The sequence below is a fragment of the Megascapheus bottae genome, chromosome X (assembly GCF_031878675.1).
Source record: "Megascapheus bottae isolate mThoBot1 chromosome X, mThoBot2.hap1, whole genome shotgun sequence".
Taxonomy (NCBI): domain Eukaryota; kingdom Metazoa; phylum Chordata; class Mammalia; order Rodentia; family Geomyidae; genus Megascapheus; species Megascapheus bottae.
The window spans coordinates 29,895,611-29,915,988 of record NC_143547.1 but is presented as its reverse complement, the minus strand read 5'-3'; the positions used below and the strand labels follow the sequence as shown (position 1 = coordinate 29,915,988).

Below are 20,378 nucleotides of genomic sequence, written 5' to 3'. Positions count from 1 at the left end.
AGCCGGGAGTTTGGCCTAGTGGTTAAAGTGCTTGCCTAGCATGCATGAAGACCCGGGTTCGATTCCTCGGTACCACATACATAGAAAAAAGCCAGAAGTGGTGCTGAGGCTCAAGTGGTAGAGCTCTAGCCTTGAGAAAGTCCAAGGACAGTGCTCAGGCCCTGAGCTCAAGCCCAGGACTGGCAAAAAAAAAAGCAGAATTGGAGACATGGCTCAAGTGGTAGAGTGTCAGTCTATCAAAGAAAAGCTGAGTAAAAGTGAAACTGTGGCTCCAAATGGTAGAATGCTAGTCTTGAGCACCAAAGCTCAGGGACAGGTCCAGACCCTGAGTTCAAGCCCCAGGACCAAAAAAAAAAAAAGCTCAAGGCTCGGGCTGGGGGTTTGGCCTAGTGGTTAAAGTGCTTGCCTAGCATGCACTAAGACCCGGGTTCAATTCCTCAGTACCACATACATAGAAAAAAGCCAGAAGTGGTGCTGAGGCTCAAGTGGTAGAGCTCTAGCCTTGAAGAAAGACCAAGACAGTGCTCAGGCCCTGAGCTCAAGCCCAGGACTGGACAAAAAAAAAAAGCTCACGGCTCTCAGTTCAAACTCCCAATATCATCATCAAAAGAAAGACAGAAAGACGAGAGAGAGAGAGAGAGAGAGAGAGAGAGAGAGAGAGAGAGAGAGAGAGAGAGAGAGAGAGAGAGAGAGAGGTGTATTACAGATAGCTAACAAGTTGGAGGCCTTGAATTCCAAATCATCAGCTCTAGATGTGGTTCCCTGAGCAATGTCACATCCTGGACACAGCCTTCCAAACATTTAGAGAACTCATGCCCTAGATAAACTCCCAGAGATAATGCAGAGGCCACAGTTATGATAAGCTCCTGTGGAGAGATTATTCATTTATTGGTATAAGCTGGGTTGGCTATCTGGAGACATAGATTTGTTTGGTCCCAAACTTATCTCAAGTCCCCCTTGTAGGATGTGAGAAGTGTCAAAATCCATAATCACTGGAGGTCTTCAGGAAGGAAAGGAGAGGAATGGATGGAGGAGTGTCAGCATGCCTCATGAGGTGATATAGTTGGACACTTCAATCAGATTTCTGTCTGGATCTCGGAAGTAGATGGACATAATTGGCCCTTTTGCTCCCGTTCTGGGAACTGGGCCCTCCTCAATGGGAACATCACAAGCCTGAGGTGGACAGAGAAAACAAAGGCCATTTGTCACAGTCCATATGTGAAACTAAATTTTACTTATTTATTTATTTATTATTTATTTATTTTGGTGCTGGTCCTGCAGCTTGAACTCAGGGCCTGTGCACTGTCCTAGAACTTTTCTACTCAAAACAAGGATTCTACCTTTGCGCCACAGTGCCACTTCCGGCTTTTGGGGTAGTTTGTTTGTTTATTTATTAATTTATTTATTTATTTTTGCCAGTCCTGGGCTTGAGCTCAGGGCCTGAGCACTGTCCTTGGACTTTCTCAAGGCTGGAGCTCTACCACTTGAGCCTCAGCACCACTTCTGGCTTTTTTGTATGTATGTGGTACCGAGAAATCGAACCTGGGCCTTTGTGCATGCTAGGCAAGCACTTTAACCACTAGGCCAAACTCCCGGCCCCATGTGGTAGTTTATTGAAGATGAGAGTCTCACAGACTTTTCTGCCCAGACTAAGCAATCCTCACATCTCAGTCTCCTGAGTAAGATTACAAGGGTGACACGGTAATTAACCCCTGGTAGTGGCCTAAAGAACACTAGAACATTTTGTATCTTTCTGACCATTTTTCTTTCTCCATCACTCTGTTCAGATGCATGGTCTTGGGCAAAGTACCTAACTACTCTGTACCTCAGTTTTCCGATCTGTAAAATGTACATGAGAGGCTGGGAGTTTGGCCTAGTGGTAGAGTGTTTGCCTAGCATGCACAAAGTCCAGGGATCGATTGTTCGGTACCACATACATAGAAAAAACCTGGAAGTGGTGCTGAGGCTCTAGTGGTAGAGCTCTAGCCTTGAGAAAGTCCAAGGTCAGTGCTCAGGCCCTGAGTTCAAGCCCAGGACTGGCAAAAAGAAAAAAGAAAAAACCCAGAAGTGGTGCTGTGGCTTCGAGAAAGTCCAAAGACAATGCTCAGGCCCTGAGTTCAAGCCCAGGACTGGCAAAAGAAAAAAAAATACATGAGAGCAGTACCGTTATCGAATAAGCAACAGCAGAACCAAAATTCCAACACAAGCAGTCTGGGCCAAAGTCTACTTGTTTTTTGTTTGTTTGTTGATTTGTGTGTTTTGGTTTTTTTTTTTTAGTCAGTTGTTGGGCTTTAACTCTGGGCCTGGGTACTGTTCCTGAGTTCTTCAGCTCAAAGCTAGTGCTCTACCACTTTTTTTTTTTCATTTTTGCCAGTCATGAGGCTTGAATTCAGGGCCTGGGCACTGACCTTTTTTTTTTGCCAGTCCTGGGCTTGATTTCAGGGCCTGAGCACTGTCCTTGGACTTTCTCAAGGCTAGAACTCTACCACTTGAGCCTCCCAGCACCACTTCTGGCTTTTTCTAAGTATGTGGTACCAAGGAATCGAACCCGGGTCTTCGTGCATGCTAGGCAAGCACTTTAACCACTAGACCAAACTCCCGGCCCAGCACTGTCCTTTTTGCTCAAGGTTATTGCTCTGCCACTTGAGCCACAGTGCCACTTCCAGCTTTTCCTGTGTATGTGGTACCGAGGAATTGAACCCAGGGGTTCATGCATGCTAGGCAAACACTCTACCACTAGGCTATGCTCCTAGATCATGCTCTGCCACTTTGAGCCACAGCGCCACTTCTGTTTTTCTGGTGGTTAATTGGAGATAAGAGTCTCATGAACTTTTGGTGCCAGGCTGGGTTTGAACTGTGTGCCTCACATTTCAGCCTCCTGAATAGCTAGGATTGCTGGTTTGAATCACCAGTGACTGGCCAAGTTTCCCCCTCCTCCTCCTCCTCCTCCTCCTTCTTTTTCTTCTTTGCCTGTCCTGGGGATTAAACTCAGGGTCTGAGCACTGTTCTTGGGCTTTCTAAAGGCTAGAGCTTTACCACTTGCGCCACAGCACCACTTCCAGCTTTTCCTGTGTGTGTGGTACTGAAGAATTGAACCCAGGGCTTTGTGCATGCTAGGCAAGCACTCTACCACTAAGCCACACTCCTGGCCCCAAGTTTCCTTCTAAAATCCATTTGGTTGCAAGAACAAGATAACATGACTCAAACTAAGGGGTAGATAATTGTGTTCAGGCATCATGTGGATTGACGAAATCTGTCACATGTGAGGGTGGAGTAAGACTTCATGGGGTCATGCTTCGGTTATCCTAGTGTATGAAGAAACTTTCTAGACTGATGTCCCACTCACCTTGAGGTGTGCAATCAGCTCCTCCAAAGGCATATCTGTGATCAGACATATATCTAGGGAGCCAGGAACTGGGTGAGCAGCTTTGGGTTCAAATTCCTTTCCCAACTCGTGGAGGTTGAACTTCTGATCTCCAAAACACAGTGCTTTCCGGTGTTCCTTTTTGAAGGAGAGTTAAACGTCCAAGATGAGTGTGAGCTTAAGCCCCCATCTAGCAGAAGAAGGCTTTGTAAAATACAAAGCAAGGCTGCTATTTGACAATAATGTCCCCACCACTGCCTTAGCCCAGCATTGGTGGCTCACGCCTGTAATCCTAGCTACTCAGGAGGCTGGGTTGTGAGGATCCAGATTCACAGCCAGACTGGGCACAAAGAGACCTGAGACTTACCTCCAGTTAATCACTAGAAAACTGGAAGTGGCTTGTCTAGCATGCACGAAGACCTAGGTCCAATTCCTCTGTACCACATACATAGAAAAAGCTGGAAGTGGTGCTGTGGCTCAAGTGGTAGAGTGCTAGCCTTGAGAAAGCCCAAGGATAGTGCTAAGGACCAGAGTTCAAGGTCCCCTGAACTAGAAAAACAAACAAACAAACAAATGCAAAAAATCCAACAACAATAGGGGCTGGGAGCATGGCCTTGTATTAGAGTGCTTGCCTAGCATGCAAGTAGTCCTAGGTTCAATTCCTCAGTACCACATACACAGAAAAAGCCAGAAGAAGTGCTATGGCTCAAGTGGCAGAGCCCTAGCCTTGAGAAAGTCCAAGAACAGTGCTAAGGTCCTCAGTTCAATGCCCAGGATTGGCAAAAAATTGGGAGCCACTTCCTCAGCCCAGTCCTATAGCAGAGACAATTGCATTTAAAGCCATGTCTATGCTTCTTCTTTCTATCCATCTCCAGGCAATATGTTTATACTCTACCCATGGCAAAGATAGAAATTTGCCTAAAATATATTTTTCTCCCCTCTCCATACTGGGGCTTGGACTCAGGGCTTAATGCTCTTGCTTAATTTTGTTGGCTCACAACTGGTACTATATTACTTGAGCCACACCTCTACTTCTGGCTTTTTGCTGGTTAATGGGAACAAAAAGTCTCTTGGGTTTCTCTGCCCAGGTTTCCAACCTTCTGGAGGGCTTGAACTTAGGGCCTGGGTGCTGTTCCAGAGGTTTTTTGCTCAAGACTAGCATTCTACCACTTGAACCACAGTTCCACTTCCAACTTGTGTGCGTGTGTGTGTGTGTGTGTATGTGTGTGTAGGGGGGTTGTGGAGCTTGAATTCAGGCGTGTGTGTGTGTGTGTGTGTGTGTGTGTGTGTGTGTGTGTGTGTGTGTGTAGGGGGGTTGTGGAGCTTGAATTCAGCCTGGGCACGGTCCCTGAGCTCTTCAGCTCAAGGCTACTGCCCTGTCCTTGAGCCAAGTCCCACTTTCCTAGAGGTTAACTGGAGATAAGAGTCTCAGGTCCTTTTGTGCTGGGCTGGCTTTGAACCTTGATCCTCAGATCTCAGCCACCTGAATAACTAGGATTACAGGCCTGAGCCACCTCACCCAGCTGACACTTCCAGCTTTTTGACAGTTAATTGGAGTCTCAGGGATTTTCATGCTTGAGCTGGCTTCCAACTCTGATCCTCAGATAACCTCCTGAGTAGCTGGGATTACAGGTATAAGCCACCAGTGCCCAATATTTTCAATTTGTGGGGTGTGTGTGTGTGTGTGTGTGTGTGTGTGTGTGTGTGTGTGTTGGTACTGGAGCTTGAATAAATGGACTTGTATTCTCACTTGGCTTCTCCTAATCCTAATGCTGGTTCTCTAGCACTTGTGCCACACCTCTACATCCTGCTTTCTACTGGCTAGGTGAATTTCACCAATTTTTCTTCTGGGGATGACTTCAACCTCAACCCTCAGACTTCAGCATCCAGAATAGCTAGGATTATGGGTATGAACCACCAGTGCTTGCTTGTTTGCTTGCTTGCTTGCTTTCTCTCTTTTCCTTCCTTCCTTCCTTCCTTCTTTCTTTCTTTCTTTCTTTCTTTCTTTCTTTTTTCTTTCATTCTTTCTTTCTTCCTTCCTTCCTTCCTTTCTCTTTCTTTCTTTCTTTCTTTCTTTCTTTCTTTCTTTCTTTCTTTCTTTCTTTCTTCCTTTCTTTCTTTCCTTTCAAGCCAGATCTCACTATTTTGCCCAGGATGATTCAGAACTCCCAGGCTTAAGTGATTATCCTACATCAATCTCTAAAATAGTTTCCTTATTTTTCCAGTTCTGGGGCTTGAACTCAGGACTAACCCTGAGCAAGGAATCAAACCCAGGCCTTCGTGCATGTTAGGCAAGCACTCTACCACTAGGCCAAACTCCGGGCCTGTCCCTTCTTTTCTTACCACTCAAATTTCACTAGAATTAACTGTGTATACAGTTTTTTAAAAAAAATTACATTTTAAGCCAAGAGTGGTGGCTCATGCCTGTAATCCTAGCTACTCAAGAGGCTGAGATCTGAGGATCAAGGTTCAAAGCCAGCCAGGGCACTAAATTCCATTGAACTCTTATCTCCAATTAACCACTAGAAAACCAGAAGTGAGGCTGTGGTTCAAGGGTTAGGGAGGTAGCCTTGAGCTGAAGAGCTCAGGGACAGCGCCCAGGCCCAGAGTTCAAACCCCACAACCCACCAAAAATTACCTTTTAAACAGGGCATGGTAGCACCCAGGATTATAGGAATAATCCCAGTACACAAGAGGCTGGGGCTTGGTTTGATTCCTCTGTACCATATACACAGAAAAAGCCGGGAGTGAAGCTGTGGCTTACGTGGTAGAGCACTAACCTTGAGAAGTCCAAGGACAGTGCCTAGGCCTTGAGTTCAGCCCCAGGACCGGCAAAAAAATCCAAGGCTCGGGATGGTGATACTTACCTGTAAACTAGCCACTCAAGAGGCTAGGACGGTTGAGGTTTGAAGCTAGCCAAGGAATAGTCTGAGAGACTCCATTTTGAAAATAATCAGCAAAAGGCAAGGATGGTAGTGTGGCTTAAATGGTAGAGTATCAACTGAGCAAACAAAGCCAGGGAGCATGAAGCTTCCCTAAAAAAAAATCTGAGGCTGAGTGTGATGGTACATACCTATAATATCAGTTACTCCAGAGGCAGATATAGGGAGGATCGTAGTTTGAGGACCAAAACTGGGCAAAAATCAGAAAAAAAAATTGCCTGGAAAAAGATCTACAAAAAGGCCTGGGATGGGGAACATAGCTGAAATCTTCTTAGAGTAGCTTCTTATCAGGTAAGAGGACTTGAGTTGTAATCCCAGTACCATAAACATAAGAAAGACAGGTGTTGGTGGCTCAGGCCTGTAGTCCAAACTGCTAGCACACTGCCAGTTAAGCCACAGTGCCACTTGGGCTTTTTTTGTGCATGTAGTACCAAGGAATCAAACCCAAGGCTTTGTGCATGCTTGGCATGCACTCTACTACTAGGCCATGCTTCCAGCCACATGAGACTCTTGTCTCCAGTTAATCACAGAAAAAGCTACAAGTATTGTTTCAGCTCAAGTGGTAGAGTGCTAGCCTTGAGCAAATGTACTTCGGGGTCTGGAAATGTGGCTCAGTAGTAGAGTGCTTGTCTAGCATTCATGTAGCCCTGGGTTCAATTCCTCATTAACACATACAAAGAAAAAGCTGGAAATGATATTGTGGCTCTAGTGGTAGAGTTCTAGCCCTAGGCAAAAGAAGTCAGGGACAGTGCCCAGGCCATGAGTTCAAGCCCCAGGACTGGCAAAAAAGGAGCTTGGGGACAGCTCCTAGGCCCAGAGTTCAAGGCCCAGGATAGGCAAAAACAAGCAGGGCACTGGTGACTCATGCCTGTTATCCTAAATACTCAGGAGGCTGAGATCTGAGGATCACAGTTCTAAGCCAGCCTAGGCAAAAAAAGACTAAGACTCATCTCCATTTAACTACCTAAAACTCCAAAGTGGAGCTGTGGCTCAAGTGGTAGAGAGCTAGCCTTGAGCACAAAATCTCAGGGACAGTGCCCAGGCCCTGAGTTCAAACCCTAGGGGCACACACACATACACACATAGAAAAACCTACTGTTTCCAGCATTGTCTGCCAGGAAGACTTCCTGGAAGGTGAGGCCACATTAATTGGACTTCACAGGGAAATGGTGGCGCTTCTCTGAATGTCCCTGTCACACTGAGCTGACACATTGTGCTCATTCATTTCCTCCTTCCCAGCCACTGGCCAAGTCCTATCCGCTGATCTCTGACTAGTTGTTTGAGGAAAGAAAAGGAAAATTGTCTTATTTAGCTATATGTCTGTGGAGTTTCTTCCTACCTTCCTCCAAACACAATACATACAATTATTCTCTGTCATGATAAATGAGAATTTTTTTGTTCACATAGCTACCAACAGAATTTGAGCAGCATTTAGGTTCCTTCTTTGGATCAATAACTTGTTTGGAGTCAATAACTCCTTTACTATTATTATAACCTGTTATTTATTTATTTATTTTTTGCAGTAGGGAGAGGATTTATTTTCTCCTAGGTGACCCATACCATTCTGTTTAGTTCTTTTTTGCATGTGTATGCCAGTCCTGGGACTTCAACTCATAGCCCTCTGCTTTTTTGCTCTACCACTTGAACCACAGCTCCACTTCTGGATTTTTTTAGTGGCCGATTGGAGATGAGAGTCTTACCGGCTTTTCTCCCCAGGCTGGCTTTGAACTTTGATTCTCAGTTCTCAGCTTCCCGAGTAGCATGAGCCACAAGTGCCTAGTTCCCTGTTGTTCTTTCTTTCTTTCTTTCTTTCTTTCTTGCTTTCTTGCTTTCTTGCTTTCTTGCTTTCTTTCTTGCTTTCTTGCTTTCTTGCTTCCTTCCTTCCTTCCTTCCTTCCTTCCTTCCTTCCTTCCTTCCCATTTTTCTTCCCCTCTTCCTTCCTTCCTTTCTTTTATTATCTGTCATGGGCTTGTACTCAGGGCCTAGGCACTGTCCCTGAACTCTTTTCCTCAAAACTAGTGCTCTACCACTTTAAGCCATAGCTCTACTTCCAGTTTTCTGGTGGCTTTGAAATGTAATCCTCAGATCTCATTCTTCTGAGTAGCTAGGATTGCAGGTGTGAGCCACCAGCTTCTAACCCCTGTTGTTTACTTCAAGTCTCTTTTCTCCTTGCACCTCTCAACATATGTGTTTCCTTTATAACTACCTCTCCCTCTCCCTCCCTCTCTCCCTCCCTCAGCCTTGCAAGAAGAGGTTACCTTGAAAGTAGTGACCTGCATGCCTAGGACAGTGGAATAGAAGGCAATGGTGTCTTCAATGCTCTTTACTGTCATCACGACGTGGTCCAGTCGATGGATGAAACACCGGGAAGGCATTGTGTGACTGCTGGCCCTCCATGACTAGAAAGTAACAACATAGTAATAAAAGAAACCTACACTGTCATTGGCCATGTCTCCACATCTTCTCCTTTCCCCACCTCCCAGCATAATAAACAGTCCTTAACCCTATTTTTAAGCACAAAGCGCCCCCTCCCAAAAAAACCAGTAAAGTCTCATTGCCCAGGTAAGGATTCACAAGAAAGATGTGTTTGCCATGCCTGCTCTTTTCTTTCAACCATTGATGCTGTATGATTATTTGTTTTGTTGTGGGTCATGGGGCTTGAACTGGCCTGGGTGCTGTCCCTGAGCTCTTCAGCTCAAGGTTACTGACTACCCCTGGGCCTGGGTGCTGTCCCTGTGCTATTTAGCTCAATGCTACCGTCCAACCCTTGAGCCAAGCCCCACTTTTTTTTTTTAGAGGTTAATTGGAGATAAGAGTATCAGGTCCTTTTGTGTGCCCAGGCTGGCTTTGAACCTTGATCCTCAGATCTCAGCTTCCCGAGTAGCTAGGATTACAGGTGTGAGCCACTACACCCGGCTGCACTTTTTTTTTAATTTGGGACTCAAATTTTAGTCTCAGGACTAGAACTCGAACTTAGTACCTGAGGCATTTACTCATTTGCTAGTACCTTACCAACCCCTCCAACACCTCCCCTGTCCACTTCTGTCCAGATCCTTCTCTTGAACTATATTACTTTCCTATTCTTATTCTTTTTTTTTGTCAGCAGTAGGGCTTGAACTCTGGCCTTGGGTGCTGTTCCTGAGCAATTCAGCTCAAGGCTAGCAGTTTACCACTTGAGCCACAGAGCCATTTCTGGCTTTTTCTGTGTATGTGATACCAAGGAATCGAACCCAGGACAGTGTGTATGCTAGGTTTGCACTCTACCACTAGGCCAAAACTCCTGGCCCTTGAACTGTATCTTCTCTTTCCTTTCTCTCTCTCTCTCTCTCTCTCTCTCTCTCTCTCTCTCTCTCTCTCTCTCTCTCTCTCTCTCTCTTTCCTTTTCTTGTCTTTTTTTTCCTTTGTTGGTCGTGGGGCTTGAACTCTGAGCCTTGAGCTCTTCACTTCAAGGCTACCACCCTACCTACCCCTGGAGCCACAGCACTACTTATGGTTTTCTGTTGGTTAATTGGAGATAAGAGTCTCATAGACTTTAGTGCCTGGGTTGGCTTTGAACTGTGATCCTCAGATCTCAGCCTCCTGAGTAGCTAGGATTACAGGGGTGGGCCACCACACCCAGCTCTTTTCTTTCTTTTTTTTTCCCCCTCGATTGCTCATGGGGCTTGAACTCAGAACCTGTGAACTGTCCCCTGAGCTTTTGTGCTCAAGGCGAGTGCTCCAGCACTTTGAGCCACAGTGCCACTTCCAGTTTTTATGTGGTTAATTGTTGATAAGTCTTTCAATTTTCCTGCTCCGATGGCTTTGAACCACCATCCTCAGATCTCAGCCTCATTGAGTAACTAGGATTATAGGTATGAGCCACCCATACCCAGCATTCTTTTGAGACTTTCAATTCTCCTACCTTGGCCTCCTAGCATCACAAACATGCCACACTCTGCTGGGGGTCTTAACCTACTTTCTATAGTACTCTACACTTGTGTTACGTGTTACAGGACTATAATCTACCTGGAGTTTACGCAGATGACAGTAGCTAAAAACCAAACTCAAATTAGGCACCAATTGCTCGTGCCTATAATCCTAGCAACTCAGGAGGCTGAGATCTGAGGATTGCAGTTCAAAGCGACTCGGATCGGAAAGTCTGTGATACTTGTATCTCCAATAAACTGCTCCTCCTTTCCCCCAAAAAGCCTTCAAGTGCAACTGTGGCTCAAGTGGTGGAGTACCAGCCTTGAGCAAAAGAGCTCAGAGACAGCACCCAGGCTCTGAGTTCAAGCCCCACAACCAACAACGACAACAACAACAAAGAGTTGTATTATAAAGGCTTAGCCAGGCACTGGAGGCTCACTTCTGTAATCCTAGTTACTCAGGAGCCTGAATTCTAAGAATTATAGTGCATAACCAGCCTGGGCAGGAATGTCTATGAAACTATATCACCAATTAACCACCAAAAGAGCCAGAAGTGAAGCTGTGATTCAGGTGATAGTGTGCGAGCCTTATGCTACAAAGCTCAGGGACAGTGCCCAAATCCTGAGTTCAAGCCCCAGGACCATCACAAATATAAATAAATTAATTTAAAAATATAAAGGGCTTCGAAAAACGTTGGATACATATCAAGTGCTATGTAAGGTGGTTTGTGATTTTGTGTGTGTTGGGAGGTGGGGTGGGTCATGGGGCTTGAACTCGGCCTGGGTGCTGTCCCTGAGCTCTTCAGCTCAAGGCTACCATCCTACCCTTGAGCCAAGCCCCACTTCCCATTTTCTAGAGGTTAATTGGAGATAAGAGTCTCAGGTTCTTTTTGTGCCCAGGCTGGCTTTGAACCTTGATCCTCAGATCTCAGCCTCCTTAGTAACTAGGATTATAGGTGTGAGCGACCAGGACCTAGCTTAGCCCAGTACAGTTTTTTTTTAAACTGGTTAATAAGAAATAATGTCTCTCAGTGTATTCTCCTCAGGCTGGTTTTTAACACTGACTCTTAGAGCTGAATCTCCTGATTAGATAGCTGTGAGCCATGAATGCCTAGCCAAAAGTTGGCTCTGCTTCTATTCTATTCTATTCTATTCTATTCTATTCTATTCTTCCTATTGGATTCCATTTCATTTCCATTTATTCTACGCTATGATATTTTATTCTTTTCCATTTCATCTGTTTAATTCCATTGAAATAAATGCATCTTAACTTCACTGAATTCCAGCTTAAGAATCCTGAGGTTTTTTTCATCAATAGAGGAGTCATTAGCAGAGCTGCTGATAAAGAGAATCCACAAGGGACACAGGAGTGGTACAAGGAGTAAACAAGGGCCATCTGGGCCCTTCTGAAAATAAAGCCATATGTTCAGAAAATCCTAGTAACTCATTGTGGTCCGTAGAATCTGCAAGTGACTCTTTCATTCCAGATTCTCCAAAACTCTGGAGCAAGAATAGAAGTTACTACTATTTTATTACTCTATTCAAAGAACTTTCACCATTGCTTTTTTTGTTTTGTTTTATTTTGTTTTCTGCCATTCCTGGGGATTGAACCAAACCCTGGGCTCTGTTTCTGAGCCTCATTTTGTTCAAATTGTGCTCTACCACTTAAAACGCAATGCCACTTCCAGCTTTTTCTGAGTAGTTTATTAGGGATCAGAATCTCCCAGACTTTCCTGTTGAGTTTGGTTTTAAACCATGTTCCTCAGATCTCAGCCTCCTAAGTAGCTAGGATTATAGGTGTGTGCCACTGGTGCCCAGCTCTTCCTCCTCCTCCTCCTCCTCTTCCTCCTCCTCCTCCTCCTCTTCCTCATGTTTTTTGCCAGTCCTGTGGCTTGAACTCAGGACCTGGGCACTGTCCTTGAACTTTCCCAAGGCTAGGGCTCTACCACTTGAGCCACAGCACTGTTTCTGGGTTTTTTTTTTCTATGTATGTGGTAACCAAAGAGTTGAACTTAGCTTGGTACATGCTAGTCAAGCACTCTACCACAAGACCAGACTCCTAACCCCTCTTTTTTCTTTTATAAAGTTATTTTTTGTTTACTCAGAGACTGGAACTCAAACTCAGTATCTCATACTTCCACTCATTGGCTGGCATTTCATTACCTGAGCCACTCCTCCAACTCTAGTTTATTTTTCTATTGTATGTTTACTTTTTGTTTCATACTTTCTGCTCTTTATTTTTGCCAGTCCTGGAGCTTGAACTCAGGGCCTGGGCACTGTCCTTGAACACTTTTTGCTCAAGGCTAGCCCTCTGCCACTTGAGCTACAGCACCACTTCCAGCTTTTTCTTAGTATGTGGTACCAAGAAATCGAACCCAGGGCTTCGTGCATGCTAGCCGAGCACTCTGGGCTGGACACTGTCCCTAAGCTCTTCAGCTCAAGGCTAGCGTTCTACCACTTTAGCCACAGAGCTATTTCTGGTTTTCTGGTGGTTCGTTTGAGATAAGAGTCTCACAGAGGGGCTGGGGATTTAGCTCAGTGGAAGAGCACTTGCCTGACAAGTGCAAGGCCCTGAGTTAAGTTCTCAGCTCTGAAAGGAAAAAAAAACTCTCATAGACTTTTGTGCCCAGGCTGGCTTTGAACCATCATCCTCAGATCTCAGCCTCCTGAGTAGCTAGAATTAAAGACGTGAGCCACCAGCACCCAGCCTGTCTCAGCTTTACTTGCTGTTCTTTTTACCACCTTCTTGATATGGGTTCTTGTACTACTAAAAGTTTTTGTCAGTCTTAGGGCTTGAACTCAGGGCTTGGGTGCTGTCTCTGAGCTTTTTCACTCAACTCTAGTGCTCTACCACTTTGAGCCATAGCACCACTTCTGATTTTCTGGTAGCTAACCGACTTTCCTGCCCTGGCTGGCTTTGGACCGCAGTCCTCAGGTCTTAGCCTCTTGCGTAGCTAGGACTATAGGCATGAGCTGTTGACATATTGTGTCTGAAAACAATTTACATCTTTATTTGATTTCCCCTTTTAATAATTTCCCTCGAGTTCTTTCCTTTATCCAGCTTAATATAGAAACATTTTGCTTTGAATTCATCTTTAGGGCTTTATTTTATGTTTAGGCCCTGTGTTACATCAAATATATAGCTTTCTATCCCTTTTACCATTCTGTCTTATGTTATTACTTTTGGCCAGTACCAGGGTTTGGATTTAAAGCATTTGGAAAATTGCTTGGCTAGTTCTCTACCATTTGAATCACACAGCCAGGTAGCTTTTCAGTCGGAGTGACTCAGAGTTGTTTGCCTGGACTGGCTTTGAAAAGCAATCTTACATGTCTCAGTCTACTGAGTAGCTAGAATTACAGGCATTAGCCCCTGAAAACCAGCTTATTTCGTTAATTCCTCCAAAACCTAAGAAGTAAATTCTTGCTTCACTAGCATCTGGTAAAATTGTATTCTGTTAAAAACGTAACTGAACATTTTTCTTGCTAGTTCTGGGGCTTGAACTCAGGGCCTGGGCACTATCCCTGAACTTCTTTTGCTCAAGACTAGCACTCTACCGCTTGAGCCACAGCAACACTTCTGTTCATGTGGTACTGAGGAATCAAACCCAGGGCTTCATGCATACAAGGTAAGCACTCTACCACTAAGCCACATTCCCAGCCCCAGTTGACCTTATAAAAAATCTTTCTTTTAACCTCCAAGAAAGAACTTAAAATGATATCATACAGAAAAATTAGCGCATATTATTGATTTTCAACCTTCCTACTTTTCAGATCTAAGCATTTACAGCTATAGGTTCCTCCTAAAAACTACTTTAGCCCCATGCCTCACATTTGATGATCTATGGAAATAAGTTCAACCTCTTCCTTCTGTTCTTGCCAATTCAAAGGACAATCAGAATGGTCTTCTTATATTCTTTTGCAGTTCTGGGGTTTGAACTCAAAGGACCTTGTGCCTGGGAGGCAGGCACCCTAGCACTTGAGCCACATCCAATGCTCAGGAATGGCTTTTGTAAACAGGAAGGAGGGAAGTGTGAAATTTGCCTGGCAGAGCTACATCCCGGGGCAGTGGGGAAGCCTATTAATTAAAAAAAGAAGAAGAAACAACAACAATAACAAAAGATTAAAGCTTGGGTGGTGTAGCAATTGGTTGTTGGTGTAGTGTTTGCCTAGCATGTTTATGGACCTGAGTTCCTGGGATCCAAACCTAGCACCTAAAACCAAACCAAACCTAAACAACTTCCAACAACAACAAAAAGATGATGATGTTGATAGAGATCATAAAAAGGCTTACACAATTTCAGTCCATGTTTTAGGAACTACTCCCCAAAGATTTCTGCCTATTTTATTTCTGCGTATATTTATATACCTATAAATAGATATAATCAGGGTGTCCAGACCACCATGACCTCCTTCCTCCGGCTTCCTCCACAGTAATGGATTCTCTTCTTCTAGCCCTTTCTTCAAGGTCTACTTCTGGCTGACAGCTTCCCCTCCCCCAAAGCTTTTGGCAAACCTCAAGGTCACTGTGCTTGCCAACAGCTCCCCCACCTCCTGCCCTATCACGACAGTCTCAAGGGTATTTGTCTACAAGCCACCTTTGAATCGCTCCACCTGTCGCTGGGGTAACTGACTGTGCTCACAGTCCTCAGCCCTCCACTCCTCACCCCCTCGACCCCTCCTCCCCACCCAGACATGTGGACTGGATCTTCTCAGCTTGAGCTAGGCCGGGGCCTTTTCTTGGGCTCTGCTGCCCTCTGCTGGTCTGAGAGAGGAAGCGGAAAAATGCAAGGCAGTGCTCAATGTGTTAAGAAATGGTGGGAGAACTAGCTGGGGTCCCCAGCTTGCCTGAGGAGAACACCTGAGACCCCAGAGCCCGAGCGCTCACCTGATTTTGCAAAGACCTGCCCCACATCCTCACTCCGGCAGCCAGAAGGACAGAGGCGCAGTGGAGCATGGCGGATCCGGGCAACCTGGCTCCGAGCCTGGAGATCAAGGGGCAGAAATGGGAGGGCACAAACGAAGGACAAAGATAGGTGGCACCAACACAAGGGCAGAGGTGCAACTCAGTGATAGCACCATGCTTTTTTTTGTCCTTTGTGGGGCTTGAACTCAGGGCCTGGGTGCTGCCCCTGAGCTCTTTTGCTCAAGGCTAGTGCTCAACCACTTGAACCACAGCTCCACCTCCATTTGGTTTTCCTTTTTTTTTTTTTGGTTTGGTTGTTGTTTGTTTCTTGTGTTTTGTTTTAGTGGATTATTGGAATTACGTGGGGGTGGGGGGTACTTTTCTGCCTGGGCTGGATTTGAACTCTGATCCTCAGATCTCAGCCTAAGTAGCTAAGATTACAGATGTGAGCCAACAGTTCTCAGCCAGCACCAAGCCTTAGAGGGCCTGGTTTTATCCTCATCACACCAAAACAAAACCCTTTGGGATTTTATTTTTGTCGATCCTGGGACTTGAACTCAGGGCCTGGGCACTGTTCTTGAGCTTTCTCAAGGCTAGCCCTCAGCCACTTGAGCCACAGCACCACTTCTGGCCTTTTCTGTGTATGTGGTACCAAGGAATTGAACCCAGTGCTTTGTGCATGCTAGGCAAGTACCCTACCACTAGGCCACACACGCGATCCAAACCTTTGTGGCTTCGAAAGTAAAAGTATAAGGGACACATATAAAACATTCATTTTTATTTTTAGACAATGTAGGATAGGTCTTGCTATGCTGGGTTTTTGTTGTTGGTGATTAGGTTTTTGTTTGTTTGTTTTTTGCCAGTCCTGGGACTTGAACTCAGGGCTGAGCACTGTCCTTAGGCTTTCTCAAGGCTTTTTTCTGTGTATGTGGTACCGAGGAATCAAAGCCAGGTCTTCATGCATTCTAGGCAAGTACTCTACCACTAGGCAAAACTACTGGCCCCAATTGTTTAGGTTTTAAATTTTTTCTTTTAAAGGTTTGAACTAGGGACCTGGGTGCTGTCCCAAAGCTGTTTTACTCAAGGCTAGTGCTCTACCACTTGAGCCACAGCTTCACTTCCAGTTTTTTGGGAAATTGGAGATAAGACTTTCTTGTTGGCTTTGAACTTTCATCCTCAGACCTCAGCCTCCTGAGGATTACAGGTGTGCCACCAGTGTCCGGCTTGGGTGCTGGTTTTGAGCTATTGGGCTGAAGGGATCCTCCTCTTGCCTCGGTCTCCAAAGTAGCTGGAATTACAGACTTTCACCACCACACCTGACTTCTGAGCCGACATTCTTAAGAATGTCTTAAGGTCTTAAGACCTTAAGAGTTCTCTGCTCCAGAATGCAATGTATCTCCGAACCAGAGGATTTGTGCTAGAAATGTAGATGAGGGCAGAAAACATGCCCCAGTTCAACAGTCAAGTGGGAGAGAGCCAATTCCCTGTTTTCCTTTGTGCATCGCCTCAGTGCGTGGGTTAATGCCCATGTCCATTAGAGAGAGCCATCTGCTTACTTCACTGGTTCAAGGGGCACCTCACCTGAAACAGCCTTCCAGATGTACTCAGAAATAATGATTAATCAAGATTCCTCAAGTCCACTCAGAAAGAGAATGATCAAAGTCCGTTCATGCATCTTGGTAAATGATTATTCTCCTAATGAGATACAGGTATCTTGTATACAATTAAAATTGCATAATCCACTTCCCAGACTGGGAGGCAAATACCTTGAGTTACCTTTACTCCATAACCTAAATGCCAGGATGTAAAAATTTAATATTACTTAATTACTGGCAAAAAATAACGTATCTTCCAGGCACCAGTGGCTTATAACTATAACCTAGCTGAGATCTGATGATTGTGGTTCAAAGGCAGCCTAGTCAAGAAAGCCTGTGTGTGTGTGTGTGTGTGTGGACTAGGGCTTGAATACAGGGTCTGGGAACGTTCCCTTAGCTGCTTTTTGCTCAAGGCTAGCATTCTACCATTTTGAGCCACAGTGCCACTTCTGGCTTCTTTGTTTATGTGGTACTGAGGAATTGAACCCAGGGCTTCATGTGTGCTAGGCAAGCACTCTACCACTAAGCCACATTCCCAACCCCTTGACTCAATGTTTTATGCCTGAAAGGCATGGGCTACTTCTAGTCCTGCCATGATAGAGTTTTTGTTCTTTTCCATTAACCTTAATCACAGGACAAAAGACTACATAAAAGCTGCTGAAAGGTGCTCTCTCTCTCTCTCTCTCTCTCTCTCTCTCTCTCTCTCTCTCTCTCTCTCTCTCTCTTTCTTTCTCTCTCTCTCTCTCTCTGTCTCTCTCACCACTCGAACTCAAGGCCTAGACATTATCACTGAGCTTTTATTTTCTTTTCATTTGTTTTCCTGGTCGTGGGACTTGAACTCTGGTCCTGGGGCACTATCCCTGAGCTCTTCAGCTCAAGGCTAGTGTTCTATCACTTTAAACTATAGTGTCACTCCCTGTTTTCTGATGGTTAATTGGAGATAAGAGTCTCACAGACTTCTGTGCCCAGGCTGGCTTTGAACACGATCCTCAGATCTCAGCCTCCCGAGGAGCTAGGATTACAGGCCTGAGCCTCCAAAGCCTGACCTTTCCTTTTCTTTTTTCTTTTTTGTCAGTTGTGAGATTTGAACTCTGGGCCTTTAAGCTCTTCAGCTCAAGGCTACTGCCCTATGCCTTGAGCCACAGTGCCACTTCAAAAGGACCTGAGACTCTTATTTCCAGTTAACCTGTAGAAAATGAGAAGTGAGGCTTGGCTCAAGAATAGGGTGGTAGCCTTGAGCTGAAGAGCTCATGGACAGCGCCCAGGCTGAATTCAAGCCCCATGACCCATTTAAAAAAAGTGTAGATGAGGGCAGAAAACATATCCCAGTTCAACAGTCAAGTGGGAGAGAGCCCATTCCCTGTTCTCTGCCCTTTTACTCGGTTCAGAGCCTCAGTGGGTGGGTTAATGCCCACATCCAATAGGGAGAGGCAGCCATCTGCTCACTTCACTGGTTCAAGGAGCACATCACCTGAAAGAGCCTTCCCGATGTACTCAGAAATAATGATTAATCAAGATTCCTCACAAACAGACTCAGGGACAACACCCAGGCTTTGAGTTCAAACCCTGTGACTGACAAAAAAAGAAAGGAAAAAAAAACAGCTTAGGTGAGCAAGTCTTTAAGACTGTTATCTCCAATCAGCCAGCAAAAAGCTGAAAGTGGTGACATGGCTTAAGTGACAGAGCAGCAGCCTTGATCGAAAAAGGTAAGGAACAGCACTGTAGCCTGAGCTTAAGCTCCAGTATCATGACAAAAATAAATAAACAAATGCTTACATACATCTGTACTGGTGAGATTATCTCTGGGATATTATAAATGAGATCACACACCTTGAACAGTATATCCGCCTGTTCTTGCTCCATGTGAATGATATCATGAGGGAGTCCCAGGGTCACTCACAGACAGGTTTGTATTCTCTCTTGTTCTCTCTCTCATATACAGACAGAAACAGATCACACATACTGAAATATGAAACTGAAAAAAAAAGGTTGGGACCTGTGACTTACAACTATAATACTAGCTACTTAGGAGGCTGAGATCTGAGGATCATGGCTTGAAGCTTGGGCAGGAAAGCCCATGAGATTCTTGTCTCTGATTAACCACCAGAAACCAGAAGTGGCTCAAAATAGTAGAGCAGTAGCACTGAGCAAAAGAACTCAGGGACAGCACTCAAGCCGTGAATTCAAGCCCTACAACTGACCAAAGAAAAAGCCACCTGGTGAAATGATACATATCTATAATACAAGTACTCTAGGAGGTAGAAACAAGAGCCCCCTACTTCCCCCCTTTCTCTCTCTCTCTCTCTCTCTCTCTCTCTCTCTCTCTCTCTCTCTCTCTCTCTCTCTCTCACACACACACACACACACACACACACACACACACACACACACACACACACACGGATGGACGGACGCCTGTGGCATCCCTGAGTACGTAGTACTGAGGAATTGAACCCGGGGCTTCATGAATGCTAGGCAAGCATTCTACCACTAGGCCAAACTCCCGGTCCCTGTAATATTTTGTGTGTGTGTGGGGGTCATAGGGCTTGAACTCAGCCGGGATATTGCCCCTGAGCTCTTCAGCTCAAGGCTATCTCCCTATCCCTTGAGCCACAGCGCCACTTCCTGGACTCAGTTTCTTTAACTGTAAAATGGAGTCATTTTTCCCTTACTCTTCTGCCAGAACATTAAAAAAAATAAAACAAACAAAAAAAAAACACTGTGCTGATCCTGGAGGTTGAACTCTGGGCCTGGGTGTTGCCCTTGATCTTTACTTTTTTTCTTTTCCTGACTAGCACTGTACCACATGAGCCACAGTTCCACTTCTAGCTTTTTGGAGATTAATTGGAGATAAGGGGCTCATGGCCTTTCCTGCACTGGCTGGATTCAAACTGTCATCTTCAGATCTCAATCTCCTGAGTAGCTAGGATTACAGGCATAAGTCACTGGTGATATTGTGCTGCTACTTACTGTGGCTTGAGCTCAAGGACTGGGCAAGGTCCCTTAGCTTTTTCTCTCATGGTTAATGCTCTATCACTTGAGCTCCATTTTCAGATATCAGCTGGCTAATTAGACATAAGCCTTCCATGGACTTTCCTGCCCTGGAAAGACTGAACCATGATCCTCAGATCTCAGCTTCCTGAGTAGCTAAGATTACAGGCAAAAGACACTAGTATCCAGCTGATGAGTGTCTTTAAAACTCAGAAAAAACAGCCAGGGACAGTGGCTCAGGCCTACAATTCTAGCTGATTGGGGTGTAGAGACCAGGAAATAAGGCCAGCCCAGAGTAAAAGTTACAGCAATTCCTCCTCAATGAATGGGTAATGTAGCAGCTGTCTGCCATCCCCAGGTCCACAGGAAAGCATAAGTAAAAGACAGCATCACCTCAGCAATAACCAGTAGGGGACCTTGGGTCGGGAGTTTGGCCTAGTGGTAGAGCGCTTGCCTAGCATGCACGAAGACCAAGGATTGATTCCTCGGTACCACATACATAGAAAAAAAAGCTGGAAATGGTGCTATGACTCAAGTGGTAGAGCTCTAGCCTTGAGAAAGCCCAAGGACAGTGCTCAGGCACTGAGTTCAAGCCCCAGGACTGGCAAAAAAAAAAGAAATAACTAATCGGGGACCTTAATATCAATCCCAATACTGCCACACATAAACAGGCTGGGT

At 45.2% G+C, this 20,378-nt stretch overlaps 1 protein-coding gene across 1 annotated transcript; it reads right to left on the bottom strand.

Annotated features, from left to right (window-relative positions):
* Positions 1-1,006: 1,006 nt before the first annotated feature.
* Positions 1,007-15,180, bottom strand: Glod5 (glyoxalase domain containing 5). The gene is made up of 4 exons (XM_090325980.1): positions 15,097-15,180; positions 8,565-8,705; positions 3,347-3,502; positions 1,007-1,173 (listed from the first exon to the last, which is right to left on the bottom strand). The coding sequence occupies exons 1-4, from the start codon at positions 15,163-15,165 to the stop codon at positions 1,048-1,050; spliced, it is 492 nt and encodes a 163-aa protein (XP_090182106.1). The 5' UTR covers positions 15,166-15,180; the 3' UTR covers positions 1,007-1,047.
* Between the last annotated feature and the right edge of the window lie 5,198 nt (positions 15,181-20,378).